The sequence below is a fragment of the Tiliqua scincoides genome, chromosome 11 (assembly GCF_035046505.1).
Source record: "Tiliqua scincoides isolate rTilSci1 chromosome 11, rTilSci1.hap2, whole genome shotgun sequence".
Classification (NCBI taxonomy): Eukaryota; Metazoa; Chordata; class Lepidosauria; order Squamata; family Scincidae; genus Tiliqua; species Tiliqua scincoides.
The window spans coordinates 7,843,583-7,858,660 of record NC_089831.1 but is presented as its reverse complement, the minus strand read 5'-3'; the positions used below and the strand labels follow the sequence as shown (position 1 = coordinate 7,858,660).

The following is a 15,078-nucleotide window of genomic DNA, read 5'->3' as shown; positions in this document are numbered from 1 at the left end:
TGCAAGAAGGCAATTGGAAAATTAAAACAACTTTGATATGACTTCTCAGGGTACTTCCCCTACCCTACTTACTCACACTACTGGGTCTTGCTTCGGACATCCACTCTGTTAGCAAGCTGAGCCCCCAAGAAGCATCAGATGCTTCCAATATCAGCCCTGGTCAAATGTGCAAAGGGGGCATGTGTGACACCACTTTATATAGCATGTGGGTGTTAACCAGGTTTTATCTGGATTGGGCATAAGGTTTGGGGTTTTTTTTAACCCGAGTCCTTGGATTTCCTGCTTTTGGAAATTGGGTAGTCCTCGCAGTCCAATTGGCTGACTCAAGATCAAGTTCATTACTGGTCAGTTGAGTAAGAAGATGCTCAAACTGTGCCTATCAGCAAGCACATGGCTCCTGCATCTGAATGACTCATCAGGAGGTTGAGGCACCATAGAAGTGTCTTGGGTTCTGGAAAAGTCCAAATCACCCCAAAAACAGACTCCAAAATAAGGGGAAACTATGGGTTTTTATTGCATGGCCGTATAACCTTCCCACGTGTGCAGGTGGGTCAAAGTTATGACTGTAGGCTTTTCTGCAGCCAAATGCCAGCTCCCTTAGCGTGGCCATCACGGTGTGTTTCTTGTTTCCAAACAGGCAGTCGCAAACCATGTTCTAACCCAACTGAGTGCCAACCACGTTTCACAAGCCTGCTTTAACAGGGCTATTTTTGTAGCGCAGTCACTAAAACAGCCTTGCAGAGTTCTGCTCGCCCACGCGCCCGGAGTGAGTAATTTTCTTTTGATGGGCGAATAAAAAATCATTAGCTTTTAAAATTTTTTTTAATCCTCTTCTTGCAGTGTTTAGGGGATTCTGACTTGGCTGCTTATTCATGGAGCTCTTAAGAGATGCTTGGGTGTGTGTGAAGGCAAGGGGAGGTGTCTCAGAGGTCTCTCGCATGAGCTGTGCCCATTGGTTGACCTGCAAGCAGGACTGAACAGCTAGCCACCCGCTCCCTATCAGTGTCGAAGGGCCTTTTCTCAAAGAATGTCATATGTTCACACCAAAGCACAGCACCTTGTCATTACTTTCAAACCTCTCCATGGTCTTGGCACCTTGTGTTTCTGCTCTCTTGTCTCAGTGCACCCCATGACCTCTTTGCTCCTCCAGCTCTGCACCCTGCACTGCTTGATGGCCTCCTCCTTTCTTATAAGACCTTATTCTGTTTTGTACCTGGAACCCTCTCCAGAATACCACCTGCCTTTGAAAGTCCAGGTCAAACTCCCCTCTTCCGTTAATGAAATTGTTGACTTAACTTTTTGGAATGATTCATCTGAATCAGTTTCCTGAGCATGGGCAATGCAGTTGCTCAGATTTGTCTGCTGTTTTCTTTTAGTTCTCTTCTCTCCCCTCCCTGCTGCTATCTCTTCCTTGCCATCCCCATGTTTATAGAGACCTGCCTTTTGCTTATAAAGTGCTGTGATGGTACTGTACAAATAATAATAATTTTCTTCTCAAAGGGAATTGAGCTAAGATTAAGTTGCTTGATCCTCTTACTTCCTGCCTGTTAGTAGGAAGGTGGTCTGAACTCTGGGGTTAAGTATCCCCTTTTCTCCTTTATCCACTGCCAAGCTGTAGTGCTGCCTGATTTCAGCATTGCACTTGACCTTTCCTTTTAAGGTGCACAGGTCTGAAGTTAGTACGGAATTTGGAATGGCATTGCTGTCAACAAAAGCTGTTTGTGATCCATTTGAATAATTCTTTCCTCTGGTGCTCTGAGTGGAGTGGTTGCTATGAGTTCCTATATAAGGAAGTGGAGTAGGGTGGGACGGTTCATGCAGTTTCCATGGACACCATGTAACACAGCAGCGAGAAACCCCGAGTGACAGGATGTATGATTTCCAATTGTGTCTTGTGTTCCCACTTCATGCACCTGTGCAGGTCAGAGCTGGACTTTCCCCCCTTTGCTTTCTGGACACTGGGTGGAGTGATGGCATTTCCTCAAAAGGCTAGAGGGACAGTCTCAGGTGATGTGTTTAAAACACCTTAAACCTTGAAGTATAGATGATCATGCTAGGATAGGGGCTCTTGACACCGTTTCCAAGATCCTTTTTTGTGACAGATTGGGTCTAGAATGGGCTTGGCAGATGGAGAGACTTGGCTCTAAAGATGATCTCAGCCATGTAGTCACTGGGTGGCCTTGGGCAAGTATTGCATTCTCAGGCTCCGGTCCCCAGCTGCAAAATGGGAAAAACTATGACCCATCTCTCAGTCATTGTAAGAATGAAGAAGAGGCGGGACTTGGATTCCAAGACCTACTTGGGCATGCCCAGTGGAATCTTGGACGGCTTCCTCTTGAGTGAGAGAGCCCCATGCTGTATCACAAACTGCTTTTCAAACTTCCCTGGAAGTGTGTGATATGACCTGAGGATCTGTCACTAGGAAGGATGAAGTCCAGGATTCCACTGGACATGCCCAAGCAGCTCTTGGAAGCCAAGCCAAGATCCAGGGAGCGCTGAGTGCCTCTGCTCTGTTTTTTTTTCTTCATCAGTGTACTGAGGAAGAGTCACTGCCTTGAAGTGCGTTGAGCTCATTGATGCTTCTCTCAGTGCATCTTTTGACGATCCCTCTCTCATTTTTCCTTCCTCCAGTGGTGTCTCCCTTTCTTTCCATAGAAAATGAAGAAAAGGTGGTTATTTTCAGTCTTCTCATTCTTAATGTGGTGTTTTACAAAGAGTGAGAAGACTGTTGCTGTCCAAAAGGCCTCACAGTTGAAAAATACCAATGACACACCATGTGTGTAAGTGCAGTAGGAATTATATTAAAGTTGTGTTTAAAGGAATTAAAGTTGTGTGACTTAGAGCCCATGCCTATGCATGTCTGGGTGCATAGTAAGTCCCATTAGAGTCATTAAGGCTTACTCCTAGGAAAGTGTAGATAGGATTAGGCAGTTAGTCATGCTGGAGCATGGTTAAAAGATGGGTGGCGCTAGGCAAATGGAAGGATAGGTAAGTTAGCACCCAGTGCCACCCTCTGTTTGCATTTTGGTTCACCATTGGTGAGCAGAGGCTGGGGAGCTCTCTTTCCACCCCATGCATAATTTTATAAACTTCTTCGTCCCTCATCCCTTATTCAAGACATTGCCTGTATCTCAGTGAGAGACAGCAGCATCTTGGATAAGGACTCGGAGGCAGTGCGGACCACAAGTAGCAGACCTCAAATTCCCCCTGCTTCCACCATCTTGATCTGTTGGAGGCAGCCAAGAAAAGGATGTAATCTACTAGGTTGCAATATAGGTTGGCAAGACTCTGAGTTCCTCAGGAAGACAGGCTAAGTGGACTTTTCCTTTGTAAAAATTCTCAGCTGCTCCTGAATAGCCAGGCTGCTGGAGAATCAATGAATGATCCTTTTTGGAGTGAGCTTCCTTCCAGGATTTCTCCTGCCAGCCTGAAGAATGAGGCCAGGAATCTTCCTGGGGTTACTGCTAATCACCTAGATTAAAAAAATAAATCCTAAAACAAAAACTCTATGCTGAGTTGACGAAAGTCATTCAAGGGATTTTGCGTGTCTGACACCTGGTTTGTTTTCATTCTGCTCAAGTACAAGACCTAAAGTGCACGCAGAGACCCCTAGGGGTTTCTGTTCCAGGCTCTGAATGTCCCAGTGCCCTTCCTCTGGATTTCGTTCTCAGGTGTGAGATCACATGGGAAGTTTTGTAAAAGAGACTGTTGAGAAAAAGATGGGCCCTGTCAAACCTACATGGGGACTGAGGCTTAGTGACTTACCTAGAATCCAGGCTGCTCAGGCTTCAGAGCCCTCTTCAGGCAGAAAAGGGAACATTTGTTGCTTTATTTTTAAAATGTAAAAAAATTGATTTAGCCAGGGCCGCTGAGATCTGGCATTGGGCCCAGGGCAAGATGTCTCATTGCCTCCCCTTTCTAAATTTTCCTACAAACCAGATGTTACCACATTTTTAAAACAAGTTTTAAATTGACAGTTTTAGGATAGGTGAGGTACTCACACTTATTTTGTAATGAATTTTGTTTTGTATGTATAGTTTGTTTTGTTAGGGCACAGGCCCTCTGGAAGCTTGGGCCCCAGGGTTTTGCCCCCCTGCCACCAGGCCTGGATTCAGCAGGGCTCTGGTGTTCCTAGGCCACCTAGTTCAGCCTGACTGGCCTGATGCTTCCAGGCAGATCACAGCGAAGGCAGTTAGTCCCTCCACTGGTTTGTTCTCTAGCAGTTGGCACTTAGAGAACTCTTGCCTCTGAACATTGTGGCTTTATTTCACTTTTGTGGCTAAATAGCCTACATGAATTTATCAGTTTTCCAGTTTCCACTTTAAAGCTAATGAGTACGGGCTGTGCAACTGTGGCTTCTGTGACTTGTTGGCAATGTGGCAGTTCTGGATTGGCCAAACCTGGAATAAATGACTTTCCTGTACACCTGAATTGGATTTTTCTGCACACTGCTCTTGGGACTGAGATCCTGAACTGGAAACCATCCATCCTGAATCTGAATTGACATGACCTCTTGTGCCCCCAGCCTGGTCCTGAAAGCTTTTACTATCATTGAAGACACCTGTCGGTCTGACTTCGATGGCATTTTAGGTCACAAAATAGTGCCCGTCACACCCAAACTGGTTGCTTTTGCTGTTGGTTTTCAATTGTCAGCAACTTCTAGGGGCCCTATTTGAAAACCCTGAGTCTTAATTCAATTTAGAAAATTATTGCATGTGCAACTTTTCACCAGGGCTGACTCATTGCCCCCCCCTTACCCAGCAGTGCCTTGATCTCCACTTCTTCTTGCTCCTGCATTAGAAAAAGAATGGGGGATGAGTAGAAAATCTGAAGGAGAAGTGTTTTAGCCTAACTCTGCCCTGTTTCTCCCTTCGTTTTTGAACCCAGGAGGTAGGAGAAAGAGAAATGACAGAGGTGGACAGTGCCCCCCCCCCCGCTATTCCCATCAACACAGAGCCCTATATTTTAAACAAAATGGCAAAATTTAGAATCTGGAAAATGGACTCCAATTGATTAGAAACTTCTTGAGAAGTAGAAAAGGTTTCACAGGCACTAGCAGTCCACTGGACTAAAGTGCAAATAGCTGGCCTATTCTTGACATGTACATTAGAATGCACTTCTAGCTGCGTCTGTTAAATTCCTTTTGTTCCAAAACTGAGCCTTGACTTTTATTTTGATCAGTTCTTTTTTCACATGCAAATTCTGAGGATGAGAGCTTTAAATCATTTCATCCTCTTCAATGTGAGATGTGTCTGCCCTATTTTGCTCTTCATGCCCTATCAAGAAGCCCCACAAAGGCGGATGGACTGATTCTGTTTTCTCTTGGATGCAGAAGAAACTTACGCACTGAACAAATCCCTGTCATCTCAGGCTAAAGGTGGGATGAAAGAGGTGTTGGACATAAACTCAGTCAGGTTGCTCGGAAGCTTTTTGGAACCTAAAATAATATTTGAGTTCCATCCTGTGTGTAGTTATTGGTTATGGGAGTTGTTTTACAGGCTGAACTCCTGGCCTTGGGTTCACAGGAAGCCCTAAAGTCAAGGATAAGGAACATCTTTGTGCTGGAAAATGACCAGATTAAATCACACCTCCCACTTCTTACTAGGGTTGTTTGTTGCTGGCATCGCATTAATGGTCACTGTGTGTTTCCTCTCTTCTGGCTGGAAGTATTTGTTTCTCAAGAGCCACCCCCCTTGAAAGCCCCCATGTTTAATTACCTGTTTAATATTAGATTAAATGAGTTTAATATTCACTGTTAAATTAGAAATCTTGGTCTACTTTTGGTTGATAAACATGAGGTAGACATAAGAGGCTTCATTTTTCACTTGCCTAACCAAGTTTCTAGCTCTTGTAATCACAGAGCAAATCTTGTAGTCTTTCTGTCGTACCACTGCCAGGCATAAGGATCTCGCCTGTTTAATGGAGGGTTGATGCTGCTGCCAGTTTATAGAGGAGTAGAGAAGGATGCCTGGTTTCAGTGCCCTTCTCCAAATAGGCAATCAGCTCCGTCATGATTGACAGTGGTGACCAGTTGTTTAGTGCATATCATATGCAGCCCAGGAGCATTGCATGTGCACATACCTGCATCCTGGTGATGGTTGGCGGTTTGGAGGCAAGCAAACATATGGGGGGAGCAGCTAGGATGTCAAATATGCAAGTGTAGAACCCTTTTGGCCTCCTTGTGGCATTTGAGTCCTGCTGTCTGATAGCTGCAGCAGCACTTTTGGACTATTTGCAGTGGTGTTGCTGCAGTACGGTGGAGAACAGGCCAGCAGCTCCCTCCTCTGGCAACCTGCCATACTAGCTTGTCCTAGGAAGTTTCTATAGCAAACTATTGGTCCATCTAGCTCCAGATAATCTACTGTAGCTGGTGTTGCTTTTCCAGAGTCTTGCCTTTTCCAACATTTGCTATCTGAGGTCCTTTAATTGAAGATGCCAGGAAGTGAACCCGGAGTCTTATGCATGCAGAGCATGTGCTGTGCCATTAAACCTTCTCTTTTTTGGTAAGGTATATTCCGCCTCATTCCAGTCGCATTTGTTCAGAAAGAGGTGCCTGGGTCCTACTTCTCAAGGCCTTGAGTGGTGAATCATCCCTGCTTGCAAGGATCCAAGCCGATGCTGTTTTGCCCACATGAATTTGGAGCCAGATCAGTAGTCCACACACAGAAGTACATTTGCTTTGCATGCTATTCATTGTTCTTCCTGTTGTTGCTCTTGTGCATCTGTCTCAAGCCAGACTTAATTTGCTTCAATTTCAAGCCTTGAAGTTTGTAGTTTATTTTTCATTTTATTTATTTTTCCACATTTTTATACTGCCCTTCTGCCAAGGAACTCGGGATGGTGTACATGGTTCTGTTCCTCCTTTTACCCTCATAACAACCCTGTGAAGTAGGCAAGGCTGAGAGATTGTGACTGGCCAATGGTCACCTAGGAAGCTTCATGACTGAGTGGGATTTGAACCTGGATCTTCCCGGTGTAAGTCCAGTTTCCAAACCACTACACCAGGGGGGTCCAAAGTTTTTGGCAGGAGGGCCACGTCGTCTCTCTAACACTGTGTCAGGGGCCGGGGGGAAAAGAATTAATCAACATTTAAAATTTGAATAAATTTACATAAGTTTACATAAATGACTATATTAAAGATAAACTTATATGAATGAACAAAGGTCTTGAAATAGCTCAAGGCCTGTAAAAGGCCTGGCACAAAGCAAGGCTGGCCTTTCCTTTGCTGTCGCTACTGCGTCACAGACGTGAAACAGCAAGAAGTGGAGGGAGCCCTCATCCCCCAGCACACGCGAGAGGTCAAACAGTCGCCCTTATGCTGAGAACAGTTGCGTCGGGCCAGTGTGGGCTCCAACAAATCTCCAGAGGGCCAGAGGCTCATTGGAGGCTGGGGGCTCCCTGAGGGCTGCATTGAGAGGCTTTGAGGGCCGCATGTGGCCCCAGGGCTGGGGTTTGGGCACCCCTGCACTACACCATCCTCACTCTCTAGTTGCAGAATATGGATATGTTAAACAGAGTGCTTAATACACATGCAAAACCAGGTTGTCCCATTGCAAGTGAACAACGTCAAAGTATATTTTTCCTGCCGGTCTGCATCTGTGAAGAGTGCAACTGCAGACCAGTTCACTACTTGACGGGTCACTATCTCCACCTGTTTGGTTGTTTCTCATGCTGGTGTCTGTAATTCTTATGCTACTGTTTGTCAGGTGGCAGCCTGCAGTTGCAAACTGTTTTGCTTATGGCAGATTCTTGGGACCCTGATATTCTAAGCAACAATTTAAGATTGTTGCTTCAACTCTGTCTGCTTTTGCACTGGCTGAGATTAAAACTTTGACCTCTTGAAAATACTACAGCTTCATTTTCCTGATCTTGTTGAGACCGTGCACATCGGGTTTGCCTCCTTGGATATTATTTTTTTATACCCAATTTTATCTGAAAGGGAGACTATAAACTCTTTGGGGGTGCAACAAAATTGTAAAGTGTTATGCAATTTGAATGTTGAGCAATGCTTTCAGGTAGTTTTGACATGGGGTGGGAATTGCTTTTTCTCTGCAGATAGCATCCTAATCTCTGGGCTGTTTCTTACTTCACACTTCCCTGCTTGTACTTTGAATACATATGTAAAGAAGTGCTGGAACATAATGTGATGCTGGAGAAGATAGACGCAAGTATAAGATCCACGTAGCTGTAGCAAATTAGTACATGGAACTTTTAACCCTGTGTGTCGAGAAACTCAGCACTTGTACTTAGATAAATTAGTGATGCACGTCCAACTCATTGTCTTGTTGCCTAAACTTACTCTGTATCCTGAATACTGAAATATCTGCAAAATTGATTTTTTCCCCTTCGTTTTTTAAAGTGTGTGTTGTGGCTGAAGAGGAAGTGGTAGGTTACCGCATGGGAGGCAGGAGCTATGTCTCCTGAGACCCGTAGCCTCTTGTGGGTATTTTGAAACACATCAGTGCTATAGAACTGGGAGAGCTGTGTTTTTTGTGTGGGAGTTGTGCTGCTAATTTTCACTTGGCCAGTACACCACGTTGTGCTCTGTAGCCTCAAATACCCAGCAGTTGCCCCTTGTGGGTAGTGAATAGAACCAGTGGTATTTGCGTTTCATCTGTTAGTCACGCATATGTTTTCCGAAGGCGGTAATAAGAAGAGCTGTAATTCCACCTGGACAGTGATGCACAGGCAGTGCCCTGGTGATAGCTGTTGGAGGTTCCAGTTTGGGATGCTATCCTATCTAGGTTTTGTGCCAGACGTGGTGTAAGACCTGTAGAATAATGCATTAATACATAAGGACGCAATCCTAACTCACTTTCCAGCACGGACATAAGGGCAATGCAACTCTGAGGTAAAGGAACAAACATTACCTTACCTTGAGGAGGCCTCCATGACTGCCACCCCCCAACTGCAGGATGCAGCACATGCCCCACTGGCACAGCTATGGCAGTGCTGGAAAGTTGGTTAGGGTTTGTGCCTAAGTCCCCAACGTAAATACTGGTTCTGTTCTGGTGGTCTGTTCCAAAGGTGAACCAAACATAGGTTGAAACAGTTGGCTCTTGCTGGTGTACAAAAGCACCAAAGTGGATGAACTGTGCCTGTGCAAAAGCACCAACGCAGCTGTCCGCAACTTGCGTGTCCATAACTTGGGAAGCCTGTGTACTAGTCTAAAACCTTCCCATTTGTCATAAGCCTACCCCAGACTGTAAAGGGAGGGAAAGTGTGTTCAGTAGGTTCCATTAAATATTGGTCACTGTGTTTAATAAAGTGGCACAAGTTAAACCCTAGTGCAGTCTTCTGTCTTTGTTGGGGGGGGGGGCTGCGAGGGTAAATAGAATACCAGGTGCAGGGAGTGGCAACGAGATGCAAGTATCTTGTGGTCTTGTGTGTTCCCTGAGGCATCTGGTGGGCCACTGTGAGATGCAGGAAGCTGGACTAGATGGGCCCTGGACCTGATCTAGCAAGGCTCTTATCTTATTTATTTATACACGTATTTATATACCGTCTTTTTTTGGTCGTCAGATTTCTCCTCAGACTTTAATCCAAGGTGGTTTACATAGGCAGGCAGGCTGTCCTAAACTGCCGTAGGGATTTTTACAATTGAATAGTTCTAGTCTTTCATAGAACTCCTCGTTCCAGCTGGTTTCCTTCCCGGTCTGGCCTCTCTCTGGCCCTTCGCCTCCCACGCGCCACTTGATGGCAAGTTCTCTCTGCCACCGAGGGTCAGCTCATCAGTATATCAGCGTGTTGTCAGTTCTTGGGTACTTCCGGTTGTTTCGAACTGGCAGCCTCAGATCTTCAGGCATACAAGGCGGCAGCTCTACCAACTGAGCCAGACCTCCTGAACCTCTTATGTTCTTAATGGCTTATGTTAATGACTGCACGGATGCTTAGTTGTGTGTAGGTACATTCCTGACAACAGCAGTCAGAAATTATTGAGTATGTGAAGCTTTTGTTGTAGAACTGGACAGACACTCTCTGCAGCAGGTGTGCAGCAGCACCTTTTTATCTTTATTCTTCTTCTCTTGGCCATTTCTTATGCATTTCGTATGCTTCTCCAAGCACTTAGACATGTCCTGCTCTCTTGCCTTTCTTCTCTGCTAACTTCCATTTTCAAATCTTTCTAATTTAGCTTCCAGAATGCCAAGATCTACTCTCGCCAGGATCGCAGAAAGCAAATTCTCTTAATCCTTCTTAATAAAACCGTAGATCTCTCTCTTTACTCTCTTTGTTGGGTCTGTTCTTGACAAATTCTCTGTGTCTCTTTGGTTGCAACCTGATTGTGCCGTGGTTGCACAAGACATCTCCAAGGAGGGAGTGGACAGGGGAACTGTTTTCCTCTTGCAGGGTCTCATTTGTCTTTGGGACGGAAGAGTCTCTCTTCTGCTTTGCCACTACAAGGGCTAGGAACTCATTTTCCACATGAGGTATGATGCCCATGAATTTGTTCTGCATCGAATACCACATTACACAAGGTAATCCCATGGGTGTGGAATTCCAGGAAAACAGTCACCTCTTGCTTTACTATTTTAAGTTAACTGGCAGGTGCCTGCAAGAATAACTGTGGAACCGCCCCAATTCCATGTTCTTTGCCCATGGAAAGAAAAGTGACAGGGGGAAAAAAAATCTTACCGTTTCTTAGTTTTTCCTCCAAGGCACCTCAGTTGAAATTGACAGGATAATTATATGCCAGACAATTGCTTGTTTATGGAAGATGTATGATTCATTGCCTGTTGAGAGTTCCAGTGAAACTAGAAAGGGTTAATGGATTAAAATTACATCATCCCTGCTGCAGAACAATAAACAGGAAGCACTCCAGAAATTAAATTTATACATTTGTGACTGAGGTTGGCTTGAGCTTCGTGGCCATTTCAGGAGGGCATGGTTTGCAGGCCAGGTTTATTATCGGTGGCGAAATTATATGCTTGGTTAGAAAACAATGGTGGCACTTGGCTGAAAGGAAAAAAGGCAGAAGGTCAGTCAGTGTATCTTTCTTTTGGTCCTGCTCCCCCCATCACCAACCTCTGGTCTGTGTTGAGGGTTGTTGCATGTGAGGAATGGCACCTGTAGCCAAGCGAGCTGCTTGCAGGTAGTTTTATGTTAGGATGCAGAGACCTTCAAGAACAAGTTTCTCTTTGGCTCACCTGCCATCCTTGGTTGAGTATCTTGTCTCTACACAGGCTGACTCTAAGGCTAAAGTACCACTGTTAAGATCCTTGCAGGAAGAGAAAGATGCAAATAAATACAGTTGGGCCCCATATCCGCGAATCCAGTATCCACAGATTCACTTATCTGTGGATCTGCAGATCTGGGGGGGGGGGCGAGTACCCCCTGAATGCTACTGGCCTGCTTCCTGTTAGTCTCTGTAGTATGCCGGCTAGTTGCCTGCATTTTTGGTTCTTCAGCAAGAATGTTTAAGCAGGAAACAGTCGCGTTGCAAGCGCTACTATGGAAATTAAAAGGTACCATAATGGGCATTCTGGAGGCACACATGGGGGCCACTATTTATATAGTATTCCCCCATACCTGCTGTTTCTGTATCCACAGGGTAGACTCCTTGGAACGGAACCCCTGCAGTTACGGAGGCCCAACTATATAGTGAAATAAAATATGAGCTGCCATGAAACTGTTCATGAGCTGTTCATGAAAACCACCAGCCTCGTCCAGATCAGGCCCTTGGAGCCCTGTCTCAGAGCACTTTTGGTTCCTCTGAACCTCTTCTTGGTTATCCCCTGCTTTGATCAGTCCCTATCACTCGGGGCTTTTAGCTACTGTGTTATCTTTATTGCTTTATTATTATTAACTGTTCTGTCAGCTGCTTTAAGAATTTCAATTAAAATCAGGGTAAACATGAATTAAATAAATCATTAATGACAGGTGAGTGTTACAATAATGATATTAAAGCTGATTGGAGCTCTGCTTGAGCAACTTAGCTGCTACTGACAGAGGTAATGGAAATGTTTGTGTGTTTGGAGGTGGGGAGCTCACCCCTTGCTTGTTTCTGTGGCTGCACACACATTTTTGAGTGCAGCCCATAGGTACATTTGTGAAATGAGCAGTGTGACCTCCTGACTACTTAAAGTCTTCCAAGTTCTCAGAACATCCAATTTCATACACAAAACGTATGTGTCGTAATGCTTGTGTGGAAAGAATTTAAGGAAGTGCACCATCTTTCGCTGTGCTGTATTTGTTTCTGGATAGTGATTGTTAGGGAAAGTGATGTAAATAAATGTGGTAAGAGAAATTGTTTTTGCTGTACACAATTTTTGAAAGGCCTGTGTAGCTTTGCTGAGGGCAGAATTTGGGAATTTTTCACCCCTACAGTGAAATAGAAAAGTGTGTAGGGATATTGAGTTGATGAATTGACTGATTATTTTGAATCTCCAAGCATCTCCCGCCCTATGTCTTTGGCCTTCTTGGATGTACATCTCCTGGCCTTTCTAATTTCTCCCCTGCCTTGAAGTCTCACCAACAGCACAACCACCTCTTCTTTCCATAGCCAAGTGTGACATTTTCCTCATAGCTTAGTAGTGGAGTGCCTGCTTTGCAAGCAGAACTTTTCAGATTCAGCCCCCCCCCAACTGCCACTGAAAATGATCTCTGGCAGCAGAGCTGGAAAAAACCAACCCCCACCCCACCCCTTAGAGTCATTGCCAGTGAGAGTATTTGTTTTGTTGATTTATTTCATTAGATTAATATTCCAACTTCTGTCTTGAAACTCAAGGTGATGGACATGGGGTTCTTGGGCCTTTACCTGTTGCTGCACTGGCCTAGTTTACCTTCAGCAAAATACCACTTACCCTCAGACATGCCCTTCACTGACTAGGCATTAGTGGGCTGTGAAGATCAATACTCTGATTTGGAAGAAGGTGGGTTGTATATTGACAACAACTCTCTGCCTCGCTTAGAGTACCTGTACCAGTGTCAGCATTCTTTGTCTGACACTTCCTCTGAATTGTTCGAATGTTTCTGAACATTCAGTGAACTCACAGCAGTTCCCTGCGAGCTAATGTGCTTGCAAATTGCCAGCAGTCATTATAGTCCATGTAGAATCAGGACTGCCTTGGCAATTGTTACAGTCGATGTTCGACTTGAATGCATCCAGCATGCTGGCATATCACTGTACTGGTCACCTGTCCAAGAACTGTGTGTGGTGTTTGGGAAGATTGAGATCCAAAAGCCACTGGGCATCTCCATACAGTGAGCTGCCTTCATCTTGCAGGAAGCTCATGTGAAGAGATGAATTGAGGTCACCCAGTTTACCAGATTTGTCTCGGGATGGAAGGCTGTTCGCGTGTCGAATGAGCCAGCCCTCCAGCATTGCATTCAAAAATATTTTTGAAACCATTTACTGCTTGAGATGCTAGGATTTGTATTTTTTCTCTCTCTTCTTCCCACTGTTCCCTATCAAAACATTTCCAGTGGCTTAGCTTCCTTCTTCTTGCAATTTGCTTTTCAACTTAAATTGTTCAGAAATGCGTTCGTGCCAATAAGTGCCTCAGGCCTGCAGCACATTTGTGTTAATAGGGTCCTCACGTCAAGAGGAAGATTTGCTGCTGGTGTCTACTTAATAGTGGTGGGGAATTTCTTTTTTTTTTTTGTAATTAAATGAAATCAATGGAGGCCAGAAACAGGTGACTTGCAGTGGCACCTTGATGTCCACTCTGGAACCGTGGCTCAGACAGAGGTCCCTTTCCATCCAGTTCTCCTCAGAGAAAGGGCTTGAGGTATCACTGTGTCTAAGAACAGCTATGTGTTTGCTTGTTTACATCAGTTCTCATCTCTAATGCTTTTTTCCCCCTTCTCCCCCTACCCGCCCCTTCCAGGATTCCGTTCAAGATTGGGCAGCCTAAGAAACAGATTGTACCCAAGACAGTGAGTAAACCAATCCCCCCCTTTTAGATCCAGTCTTTGATCATATGGTTGATGACTCAAGCCAGCACATTAACTGGTCCCAGTTTCCAATATGATGTTTGTGCGTGTGGGAGGGGAAAACATGAGTGAGCTGAAATTACTTCTGTCTTTTGACCACCACTCAGTTCCTTTGAGTGTGGGGGAGTCTCTCTGCTGAGTGGATTATTTTGGTAACAGGGATCTGGTGTTCCCCCCCTTCTTTTCCTTCTCCCCCACTTTTTTTTGTATGGCAGGAGGAGGGGCTCTTCTCAGTCTGGCATGGTTTTCCTAGGAGATGGCTGAACATGCTTCCTTCCTTCCTTCTTTCAGCAATGGCTTGTTTGTTCATCTTTTCTGAGCAGATGGAGGAGGGGGAGTGGTTCATATTGCTGAATATAACTGTTTCCAAAGGAAGGCTTATTGGAGGAAGCTGAAATGCTTAGTACCCGAGCATGAATTAATTTGGGCTGCCAAGCATTTGCTTTAAAAGGCATTTTTTTTAAACACACACACACACACACACACACACACACACACACACACACACACACACACACACACACACACTTTTGTATCCTACTGACTCCAAATGCCCTGTCTTGAACTACAGTTTCTTGCAGTGGGCTGGAGCATAGCCTTCTCCTGAGCAAAATGCCTTTGTGCATTGCAGATTGTAGTGGCTTGCATGTACTTTCCAACATCCTTCTTGTTAACCTGCTTATGTGTGCCTTTAATGCATGTGTCTCTGAATGCTGCTGCTGTGATGGAGATACTGGCTCTGTAACTGTTCTGGCAAGCTAATCCTTTATACAGATTAGGGTGCCTTATCCTTCCTCTGTGGAACACCCATTTAACCACAAAAGCTAATGCCTCAGGGTCCAAGGTAGGGTTGGTGAAAGACTCTAGTCTGCTTTTCTGAGGCCCTTTGGAAAGTTGGGGAGGGGGGAGATAGCTTGCAGTTTTTGTTGATGCTACTCTCCAGCTGTTGTTGTGAGAAGGATGCAGCAGCAGTCATCAGTGATTTTTCAACCAGTGTGCCATGGCACATTGGTGTGCCGTGAAAGGTTTGCTGGAGGACTTTGAAGCACAGTGGTTGAAAATTGCTAAAAATCTCTTCCAGGTTCTGTGGCTCTGTTTTCAGGGCAGCTCTCTGTAGTAGCAGATTGTGTGTCCCTCTTTGCCAGC

At 45.0% G+C, this 15,078-nt stretch overlaps 1 protein-coding gene across 2 annotated transcripts in view; it reads left to right on the top strand.

Moving 5' to 3' along the window:
* Nucleotides 1-15,078, top strand: part of BIN3 (bridging integrator 3) — a 117,618-nt gene that overhangs the window by 31,734 nt on the left and 70,806 nt on the right. For both annotated transcript variants that reach the window (XM_066639193.1, XM_066639192.1), the window contains exon 2: nucleotides 13,827-13,875. In XM_066639193.1, the coding sequence (XP_066495290.1) occupies nucleotides 13,827-13,875 (49 nt within the window). The remainder of the gene's footprint in view (nucleotides 1-13,826; nucleotides 13,876-15,078) is intronic.